Genomic DNA, 11,847 nt, shown 5'->3' on the forward strand with positions numbered 1-11,847 from the left:
TCAGTAGCAGTGAGGATCCCCTCGACTCTTGTCACTGAGCCATTGAGATGTTAACAGTGGCATCCCATAATAGTTAGATCTGTAGAAGCAAAATGGTGAGCTGTTGTGATATGTAAATGTTATCAGGAAGAGCATGCTCAGGAGGTGCATGCAAATATATTGAGCATGTATGTTAGCTGTGATACCCCTGCAATAACAGTGAGTGCACTGAATAATGCACCTGAATCTTCACGATTCCATATCAGCAGAACTGTTTTATTCATTTATTATCAGTGATTCACCCTGCTTTATATATAAACTTTTTTATTTTATTGGCAAAAATTAACCTGGCTCTTATTTTATGCAAAACTCTAGCTGAGATCTAATGTTTTGGAAAAGAATCTGTGTGAACTTGCTTAAATAAATTCAGCTTGTTTACCTACTGTTGAGTTTGCAGATTTGCTCCCAGTGAACATCAGTTGATCTCAGTGTCTGAGAGCATTCTGTTTTCAGATCACATCGTAAGCTTCACTGTTACTCTTCTGGCATTCTACAGACAGTGACTCATGGGACTGTGTGTACTGTTACAGTAATCCAGAACCATATCCCATTCTGCATCTATCCCCATGTCACCTCTGACTGGCTGCATCCAGCTCCTTTGGTTTTAGATTGGTAAAAAAAACTCTGAACGGTCCCATATCTGTCAGCCTTTACTAGTGGGAGAGATGCTCTAGTCTCTTAACTGTCTTCATGGCCTTATGTTGGACTCTTTCCAATTACTCCATACTCAGGAACCCCTTACAGGAACACAGCGCCAGCACTGCTGGATAGAAGGGATCACCTCCGAGCTGCTGGCAGTCTTTGCTCAATGCAGCCCAGGATTCCATTAGCCTTCTTTGCAGCAAGGGCACGCTGCTGGCTCGTGTTCAACTTTGTGTCTCTCAGTGCCTCAATGGCTTTTTCTGCCAAGCTGCTTTCTGACATGGCAACTGCCTGGATGTACATTTGCATGGGGTTGTTCTCCCCCACAGACAGGACTCTGCACTACTTGTTCCACTCATTAAACCTCAGGTTCCTGTCAGCCCAGCGTAAAGGCCTTGAGTACGCCATAGGTTCCTGGCCTCCAACTGGATTTTGTGTCATACTCACCAACCTTCGAGCCCTTTCAGCTAGTTTTCTGTACATCTCACTTTCTGCTCATACAGCCCATACATCAGCAGCTTATCTATGTGTTCTTCCCACATCTACCAGGCCAGTCATTACATTATAGAAGATTATCAAGTGGATCAAGCAGAACTTCCTCTTGGTCAAATTCTGTTGGCTATTCCTGATGATTTTCTTGTTAGTACATTTAAAAACTGTAGCACTCCTATTACTATAAAGTTAAGTTTTAATACTGAAAGTTCAGCTAAAATTGCTGAGGGATGCCAGATTACAAATCTGGACCCAGCATTGCTCTGTGAAAGGCATAGTGAAACAGCATGTTTATGCGAATGTTGCAGTAATTGAAAGATCCACTGAACTTAAAAACATCCAGAATTATTACATCTGCCATCTTCAAACGGATCCTCTAAATGCTTTAGAAGATACTTGCTAATTCTTTTAGCAGTATATGGGAATTACATGGACTAGGCCTGAATTATATAAACTTTAAGCTCTTGTTTGTGAAATGAGGCACAAGGCACTACTGGGTTTGTTTAGGTCTGGGCAAGCTATAGAACCCTAGTACCTGACATGGTACTAGGAATCACAGAATCAGACAAAGGTGGCATTAAAAGGCAGTGCCGTATCATAGCAGTGACCTTCAACAGCATTTCTGAGACCTAGGACAAATGTCATAGGATCAGTGGGAACTAGTTAAATGCGTAGCAAGATGTCAGGCTCTGAGCAGCTTTGTTGTTGCATGGTTTCCATCTGCATTTATACTTGAGTTGGGCTGAGGGAGGAGAAAAAAAAAAAAAAGAAAAGCTCAGGCTTTTCATTACGGTCTTTGCCACAAAAAATTTGAAAATGTAGGTTCTCAATGAGTCTATCTTCCAAGAGCTGAAAATCATGTATTCTTGTCACATGCCTTTGTCCTGCAGATATTTCAGGGTATTTCTCGCTTGCTTGCTGTCTTTCTTTCTTTCTTTCTTTCTAGCTTGGCTTCTTGCTTGCTTTCTCATTTGCTGTCTTGCTTTCTTTTTTTTCAATTGCTTTCTTTCCTACTTGCTTGCTTGCTTGCTTTTGCTCTTTCTCTCATTCTTTTCCTTCCCTCGTTCCTTTCTCCTTTCCTTCCTTCTATTTCTTGGGAAACTTCTTAATGTTTGGAATGTCTGCAGTTTTATATATGTCGTGTAGCACATATGTGACTGCATCATCCTCTTTATTTAATAGGAGAGGAAGGGAAATAGTTGTTTTGCACTAACTTCATTTTGTGACAGTCTAGGACAATGAAATGCATAAATCAGTACTGCGATAATATTTTGTTTCACAGAATCACAGAATGGCCAGGGTTGGAAGGGACCTCAAGGTTCATGAATCTCCAACCCCCCGCCACATACAGGGCCACCAACCTCCACATTTAATCCTAGACCAGGCTGCCCAGGGCTCCATCCAACCTGGCCTTGAACACCTCTAGCGACAGGTCATGTTCCCTTATATATTCCTTAAGTTTCCAAGTATTAGTATTAAGTATTAAGTATTCCATCTGCAGCATTTACTTTTGAAACTATCAATATGCTTGATTTTAAAACTTCAGCAGCACTATGTAGAAACCTACTCCCCAAGGATCATGGCATTCTACCTGGAAAATAAAGAGCACTTTTTTTTTTTTTTTTTCTTTTTGGTCTGCCTACTAGCTGAGGATATCCAAATACTGTGAAAGTTACTAATTGCTTTGAACGCCATGTCAATAATGTATGGATAAATGCTACACTGTAATATAGATCAGCTTGAGGAGAATTGCATCACATCAGGAAAAACCAGCACAATTTGATATCACACTTCTGGACAAAGTAGAGCAAGGAAGTGTAGAGCATTATCGAAAGATTACTAAATGGAAACAGCAGCCTTTGTCATCTGATGCTTGGTGATTGCTGCATTAGACCTTAACTGTGTGGGTTAAACAACTTGCCAGTATTGAGTGATTCCAATGCTATGCGTTTCCGTGGTTGTCAGTTAAATTGTTGCCTGCAATAATGTGATGTGTTGTTAGTAAAATGCTTTAAATGCTACCCTAAAGGGAGGGCAATTTAAACAAGGCTTTTCTTCTTCTATGTTACATCTGCCAAGCCCAGTAATTTTTATAAGGTGCAGGAGAGTGGCCAAGAAAACTAAAAAATGTATATATACATTAATATGTATGTGTGTGTAAGTATGTACATCTAAATTATGGGGGGAAGAATGCTTAAAAAGCATATTCATGAAATAAGGCAAGCAAAGTGAATGTGGTGAAAAGTTTGCAATTTTACTGGATGCTGAAGATATTAGTTGGTATTCAAACAAGACAAAATTGTAATGTCATCACTGCCTTGAAAAAAGGTGCTGACAGCCTACATAAGCAAACATTTATCTCTCCCATCAGATCTTGAGCCAGTGTGTTTGTCGGGCAGTGCTGTAGGAGTTCGGCTGGGACTCCAGGAAGATCTGGTGTGCCTGCTTGTGAAACATAACCCCCAGCATGCAGAAAGAATATGTCTTAAATAACTGTTTCATAAACTGCACATCTCCTTCTGAATCCAACACCACATCAGATAGGTCTGTTGTCAGAAGGAAGCATCTGAGGAAGGGTCTCCACCAGGCTTCAGCTGCTGCAGCCTTACCTTAGGTTCACAGGATTTTGATCTTTTCTGATACATAGAGTTTGGTAGCTCTTTAATAACAGCAGGCTTCAAAAATAAATGTGAAGTGAGAACATGCCTGAAGTTCTGATCCTGAGCCAGTTGGAGTCTATGGCAAAACTCTTGATGACTTTCTTTTGCGTAGGTCCAAAGCTTTAATGCTATTCTTTTTAGCCATGTCATGTCAAGATCCTGAGGGCATTGATACACCCTTGTGGCCCAGAAAGGCTTACCCTATACTGTGGGTGTCCAACTTTTTGGCTTTCCTGGGCCTCGTTCATTGAACAGGCCACATATAAAATATACAATAAACTTAATCTATATAAGTAACAAAACTTATTTTTTTTATTTATTTGTTTGTTTGTTTGTTTATTGTTAAAACATAAAAACCAGGGAGCAACAAAAACATAAAACTAGGGGGATGTTTGTTTTTGTGAAACTAATGCATTAGGCTGATTCAATGGAAGTTGGTGCCATTCCTGGTGAGTTCTCAAGGAGTTCATCAGAGATTTTTGATGACATATTACTTTTCCTGTACTTCATCCTTGACAGTAACTGCTCACAAATGTATGTACTGTGAAAAAGTGATGACATGGATAAGGTGTGACTGTGAAGCAAGGGATATTCTTCTCTGTTAAAAGAGGTCTTATGAAAGTCTGTTTAAGAGACATGACCAAAAGTTTCTTTGAGTTGAAAATCTGATTCCAACTCTATAGACTCCATGTAAAAATTTTCAAGTAACTTTGACTGAGAATGGAGTTGCAAATATTAAAAAAAAATATGATTTTTAAAATTCCTTTCTCAAAATAGAAAGCAAGGCTGCATATTTTTCACTGTTCGTAAGACTGTGTTTAGCCAGTATCAAAATACATGAGATTATTTGCTATAACTTCACCTTGTCATGGTAAGAATTTCATTTCAGATGTTGTTGTTGTGTGAAACATAGCACAGATAAGGTGATTTTCACGTTGAAGACTCACATTAATTCATTTAAATGAGTGGACAAGTCCACCAAAAATGATAAATCTGTGAGCCATGCTTAATCTTCACATTCTGGCACAAATTTTCCTTTTGATGCAGCCATACTTATAATAAACTCCTCAAATTAGAGGTGATTCAGTCCCCTTGACTTTATGAAATTCACAGCTCTGATGACATTACCCATTTTTAAAGCTTTTGCACATAATTTTTCTTGATTTCTACTGCAGTGATATTTCATAAAATGTGGGTTACCACTGGTAGTTGCATCATTTTCTATTAATTTTACATGTCCCTCCTTTTTCCCAACCATCACTGTGGCACCATCAGTAGCTACATCAGATAGGTTGACAAAGGATATAGAAAATTGTTTTTTTCTTTTTGCTGCTTCATACAAATCAAGAGATTTAGTTGTGTATTTCACTGGCATCAAAGAATGCATTTCTTCAGTGGCATTATATTCATTATCAATACTGCTAATGAAAATGGCAAGTCGAGCCGTGTCTGCAGCATCAATACTTTCAACTATCACCACTGCATAAAATTTGAAATTAGCAACTTTCCAACATCTTTTTTTCAGTCGATTTCCCTTTTTTCTTCATTTCATCTGACTATACTTCAGTGAGACAAACTGTTTTCAGAAAAATCAATTATTTTTTTTTATCAGGGCATATTATGTCTGCCATGTTTTCCATACATTGCTTAACAAACTCACTATTATGAAATAGTTTTGATTTTTTTTTGCAATCAGATTTGCTATCACATAACTAGTGTTTTTAGCAGAGTCCACTTGAGTTTTCAACAGAGTCCAACTTGAGTTTTTTCTTGCTTATGCAGACTTTGTCTCTGAATAAAGAATAAAATTTAAGCTAATTTCAGAACACTGCCATTAGCAGCATTTTAGTGCTATTTCTGAACCTTTTGCAAGGTATTTTGAACAAAACTTTTTATTTTATTCTTACATTGCAAGCTTTCTTGAAAACTATTTACTGATCCTGTTGGTAACTTTCTTTCGGCTATATCGAAAATGAAGGGGAGCTTTTCTCTTGCAGGAACAAAGCAGGTTCTATAACTCATAAAAGCCCATTCGATTCCCGTTAATCTCAGCAACCTCTCTCTGTCCCAACAGGTGTGGTGCGCCAAGTGAGACCCATTGTTGGACCTTTCCATGCCATCCTGAAACTGGAGATGAACTATGTCATGGGTGGAGTGGTATCTCATCGTAACATTGTCAACGTTCACATCTTCGTCTCCGAGTACTGGTTCTGAGAGAGCTTTTAAGGTCCCAGACAAGCAAGCTGCTCCAACCTAAGTCATTACAACAAACTACTATGTCATATACTTGTTCGTAAAACCCAGTAGAGGTTTTTGCTGTTGTTGTTGTATTTTTAAATATTTGTTTCTTGGTTTAAGCAAAATAACAAGCTGTTACGGTGATTAGACATAGAGTGGGGCAAATTAAGTGAGCTGATTTAGTTGTGTGTATAAATAAGTAGTGTGTGAAAGTGCTCAGCTGCCTAGTGAAATTTAAGACATTTATAAATGTTTATGCAGACTTAACTATTGCTCCTTGGCCTGATAACCAGAGCGACCGAGGATGTGGAACAAACTACGTATCAGAGTTCACTGGGATGAATATATGGTATCTTTGGATGGAAGAAATTCGGTAAGGATTAGTTATTTCAGCTCCACATAAATTACTTTGGAGGAGTTAGACTGTCAGAAAGTGTAAAAATATTCACTTTTGGGCTCCAGTAGAGTAATTCTGAATGGACACCCCAAATTACTAATCATTTCTGAAATGTTTAATCTACGTATTCGGGTATGATTACAAGAGAAAGTACAAAAAGAATTAGAAATAGTAGGAGACTAACAAGCTATTGCACATATTAAAAAATTACTTTTTTTGTTACTTGTTATTTGATTGTAAAGTTATGTTTGATTCTAATTAAACAAATACCTCTCAGTGAAATTATTCATTACGAAGGTAATGAATATTGCTTAAATTCCAGTCTCATCTGTGCTCAGCAATACATGGAAACTCAAACCTGTAACTCCTGTCTATCTTGACACCTTTTTAAAATCGGTATTCAGATCAGCATGTTAAACTATACACCTCCTATGCACCAAATCAAGGCATATGTACTAATACAATGAAACGTACATAAATAAATGGATTTTTAATGTAATTTTTTGGGATCAAAGTAATGTATCGTTTTTATTACAGAACAGAATATAACTAGCTCCATGTTTCATTTGTCACATTTGTTAAGATACGAAAAAATAAAGTCAAATGGGAAATACTCAGAAGTGTGCTATGGTTTCCATTCACCAGAATAACAGTATAATATACAAAAATACATACCCAGTAAGGAAATTAATTATATGTGTATATTATGCATTTGCCTCTTTATACAAAAGCCCCTCAAGCTAAAGGGAATCATTCTATTGAGCTGAATGATCTTTTAAGTTAAACTAGAAGAGTCCACTCTGATCTACTGCAAATAAATGACCACAGCGACTTTACTGTGAACATACAGAAGCTTTTGTGCAGTTCTCCATGGTAGGGAAAGTTCTCTGCCTGCAGCTGTCTCATTCTATAAATTCAGATTCTATGATAACACATTTTCATAAATATGTGTCGAGTAAAGGTCACCCTCTCGGCAGTGTTTGGTTCTCTCCCTGCCTTTATAGAGAATCTCAGCCCCATACCAAACCTGCTTTTTAGGATGACTTCAGCTGAATATATTGTAAGTATTTTCAGTGGCTGCCTCTACAGTCCAACTTCACTAAATCGTTATTATATTTGAGTAGCAAAATGCTGTGAAACAGACATATTTGTAGCAGATATATTTGCAGTGTTTATCATTTAGCTACCTTAAGGGGATTTTGGAAAACTCCAAATTGTGAGAGTTGATTTCAGTGATTACCAGCATAGGTAATTCTGATTTCGATTGGAAATAAAAAAATGTTTTATTATCTTCTGCTCCAAGAAAAAGAGGATAGAAGACTCCAGCTATGTTGTCAAGTTTTTTCTTGCCAGAGTAAGGAACTAAGTAGCCTTTAGTACCAAAAACACAAAAACTCTTTCCATCTAATTTTCTAAACTGTAATTTTATTTCCTTTATTTCCTCTGTACGTGGTATTTACTTGCAGTGGAAAGAAATTTGGGACAGCAGAAATCTAATTTTAGGATCAATCTGATGAACAATCAAATTTACACACTTATTTTTGTAAAGGAGAAACCACACAGCTACATGCACCTCTCCCTTTCTTCTCTCTGCATTTTTGAGTAAAAATAGGGTAGAAAAAGGATTGACGCTACTTCTTGGAAAACTGTTTTCCTACAGTGTCCCAAATAACATTTATAGATTTGCAGCCAGCTTTTCAAATAGTTTTGCTGTCATATGAGAATGTTAATCCAGTGGACAATTTTGTTCTGTGTATAATCAAAAGTGGAGTGAGTGCTTAGTGCTGTGGTCACTTTGACACGTCCTAACTTTTAGTAGACCAGCATGGAATATCTGGAAGATTCCATAGGATAAATTAAGCATTTGTGTCTTCTAAACTTGTTGCAATAAACTATAATTTGTTATAAATGGGACAAAATAAACCCATTTCTATTTTTATTGGAAAATCATTAGAACTGTTCAAGTAGAAGAACATGCTTAGAAGTAGTCACTGAGATCCCCTTACTTCAAGGGCTTTTCTTTTGCTTGGCTCCATTTGGATTGATTAAATACATTTTAATCCTGGGGACACTGAGAATCACATGTAAATGAGCATTTAGCAGAAAAGAAAAGAGTAAGTACACACTTCCAACTGTTTATTGGTCTGCTTTTTAAGACTCACACACTGAATGATGTCACATGCCCCAGAAAAATAAGCGTACACCACTAAAAGAATGAGTAATAACAACAAACAAGTACAGATATTTCTGAGTTATTTCTAGGGGGATTAGGTTTGGCTGAAAAATTATGCAGTGTACAGAGCTGTCCCTGAGCAAGCAGGGCTGTAGCCTTAGTCTTATTCAAATAAATAAAATGATGAATAACAGAACAGGAATATTTCAGATCATTTTGCTGATAAGCCAGTCTACTTTTTACTTCATCAGTTAAAAAAGCACTTCTTGATGCATCTGTAATTTATTAGCAGGCAGGGAAGACAAAATAACATAGTATATGTAATTGTAGCACAGCTACTACTTTTACAAATGGCTTTGAAGCCAAGGACAATAGAAATAAAGAGCAAACGCTTCATAATATTGCCCAGATGAGTATGTTCCATGTATGATAGCTGTTGCAGTGATGACAAAAGATGTTTTGTGATTTGAGAGAAATGCTGTGTGTCATTCCAGGTTAACTTTCTTAACTGCAATGTGTGGTAACACTTGGAAGCCAATGGTGACTGACTGTAATGATGCAGCGTGGCAAATAGCTTGTCATCACTGTGAATATGTATGTTATTTAGAGATTGTGCACCATTAATGTGTTTCTGTCTCAACCACAAAATCACACTATGCACATGAAAAATATTATAGCATCCATTTTGTCTATCCTGTTCAGGACTGCTTCAGTGACTGAACAAATGCAGTCAATCAGTGCTGCAAACATGACCCACGTGAAATCCCCTGTGAGAGAGCTTACCTTGTGCGAGGCAGGGTGGAGTGAAAAACTTGGTGCAAGCTGACTTCTGAGCAGGTTGATGTCTGTTCAGTTCACGTCTAGTTCTGAAGACAGGCCACCAAGCCAAGTGCGCTGCTCAGCTTGGTGTCATCAGCAAACCTGCTGAGGGTACACTCAATCCCAATGTCCACGTCATTGATAAAGATGTTGAAGAGTACCAGCTCCAAGACTGACCCCTAAGGGACACCACTTGTGACTGGCCTCCACCTGGACATAGAGCCATTGACAACAGCCCTCTGCCTACAGCCATCTAACCTATTCTTTATCCACCTCTCAGTCCAGCCTTTCAATCAATCTCTCTCCAATTCAGAGATAAGGATATGGTGCAGAGCCGTGTCAAAGGCCTTGCACAAGTCCAGATAGATGACATCAGGTGCTCTTTCTTTGTCCACCAATGCCAATGCTCCATCATAGAAGTCCACTACCTTGATTCACTGTGAACCCCCAAAACTAAATTCTTCATCTATCCTTAGCCTTGTTTGCTTGCAATGTACCATTCATTATCATTATCAAAACTTTCCCATTATTCCTGCTATTCTTACAAACAGTATCCTAAGAATTTTTTAGGAAAAAAAAAAAGTTAACTGAAGAAGATATAGGAAAAAAAAACAAACAAACACAATCACAATGAATTTTCACAATAATTTTCTATATTATTAACTCTTATTTCTGCACTGGTTATACCAGCTAATTTATGTCAACCAGTGTTGAACTCATTGAGATCAGCCCTGTGCAGAAGGACCTTGGGGTCCTGATGGACGAGAAGTTGAACATGAGTCAGCAGTGTGTGCTTACAGCACAGAAGGCCAAAAGTATGCTGGATTGCATCAAAAGAGAAGTGGCCAGAAGGAAGAGAGAGATGATTGTCTCCCTCTACTCTGCCCTTGTCAGGCCCCATTGGAGTACTGTGTCCAGGCCTGGAGCCCCCAGTACAGGAAGGATGCAGAGTTGTTGGAGAGTGGTCCAGAGGAGGGCCATGAGGATGATCCATGAACTGGAGCACCTCTCTTTTTGAAGAAACATTGAAGGAGTTGTGTTTGTTCAGACTGGAGAAGAGAATGGTTTGAAAAGATCTCATTGCAGCCTTCAAGTGCTTGAAGGAAGCTTACAGGCAGGAGCGGGACTATCTTTTTATATGATCTGATACAGATAGGACAAGAAGAAATGGCTGGAAATTAAGAGGGGAGATTTAGGTTAGATGTCAAGAAGAAATTTTTCACGCAGAGTGGTGAGGCACTGGAACAGGTTGCCCAGAGAAGTTGTGGATGCTGCATTCGTGGAAGCGTTCGAGGCCAGAATGGATGGATGGATCTTGGGCAGCCTGATTTAGCACTGGCAATCTTGCCATAGTAGTGGGGATGGAACTAGATGATATTTAAGATCCCCTCTAACATAAGCCATTATATGACTCCATTATATGATTCTAAGTGAATTTGAAACAACGTTACTGGAATTCAGGAGAATCAAAATGTATAATATTTTATTAAAAAAAGAAATAAAAATCTGCTTATAGAGCATTCTGCAATTTCTTATCTGCAGGCATACCTACTGTCTTGCTACTATGTGTACCCCTTTGAAAGGTGTTTTCAATAGCAAGGTTCAAGTTTGGGTCCATTGGCTGCAGATCTGTTTTTGTTTTTCAGCAGGTTTAAGACGCAGTCAGAGCTAATTAAACGTACTCCTCTTGATTTGTGGAATAGGCCATTCCGTCTGAAAGGGAAAAAAGAAAATCGCTCTTTCCGTCCGCCGGGATTTCTGCTGGATCTTTAAAAGATGTCAGCTGAGGACTCCTCCAGACGCTCGTTCCAAGGGCTGCAGTCAGTCGCCCTCGCAAACAGCGCTTGATTGTTCTGTCTTGGCTGAGCCTGAAGTGAGCACAGTTTTGATAATAATGCCAGAGCCACTTCTGGTTGGCCGGCGCGCGCTTAGCCAGTGAACAAATGCTGCTTTTTCCAGAAGGGCCCAGAGCTTGATTTAATGCCTCACGCCCCGGCTCTGCCTGAGGTTTCTGACACACACGCAGGCCTACCACACCCTCGCTGCCCTCTGCACCTCTGGCCCTGCCCGCCATGGCCAGGCTGCTGGGCCTCACCGCGTGCCTGTGGAGGCTCTTTCCTCAAATTACCCGTGCGGCCGGGCGCTGAGCGCTCCTCTGCTCCGCGACTGCACGGAATTCCACAGCCGTTCCCAGGATCGTTTCTGAGTGTCTTTGTTCCCTGCTGCCTGCGGTGAGCGCAGGAGGTGTGAGGCTGTGTAGAAATTGCTGCTCCCAGACAAGAGAGACATAAAGTACACCCACCAAGTCTCCAAAATCATTGATCTGATGAAAGATTTTTCATTCCTGCTGGGGCTAATAATGCACTATCTGTTCTGTAATAAGCCCC

General features: G+C 39.1%; 1 protein-coding gene across 3 annotated transcripts in view; it reads left to right on the plus strand.

The window, feature by feature from the left end:
- FBLN1 (fibulin 1) overlaps positions 1-7,081 on the plus strand; it is an 83,835-nt gene extending 76,754 nt beyond the window's left edge. For all 3 annotated transcript variants that reach the window (XM_048929913.1, XM_048929900.1, XM_048929907.1), the window contains exon 17: positions 5,908-7,081. In XM_048929913.1, the coding sequence (XP_048785870.1) occupies positions 5,908-6,047 (140 nt within the window). In that variant the 3' untranslated portion in view covers positions 6,048-7,081. The remainder of the gene's footprint in view (positions 1-5,907) is intronic.
- The last annotated feature ends 4,766 nt before the right edge of the window (positions 7,082-11,847 follow it).

Source organism: Lagopus muta, chromosome 1, assembly GCF_023343835.1.
Source record: "Lagopus muta isolate bLagMut1 chromosome 1, bLagMut1 primary, whole genome shotgun sequence".
In the NCBI taxonomy this organism is placed as follows: domain Eukaryota; kingdom Metazoa; phylum Chordata; class Aves; order Galliformes; family Phasianidae; genus Lagopus; species Lagopus muta.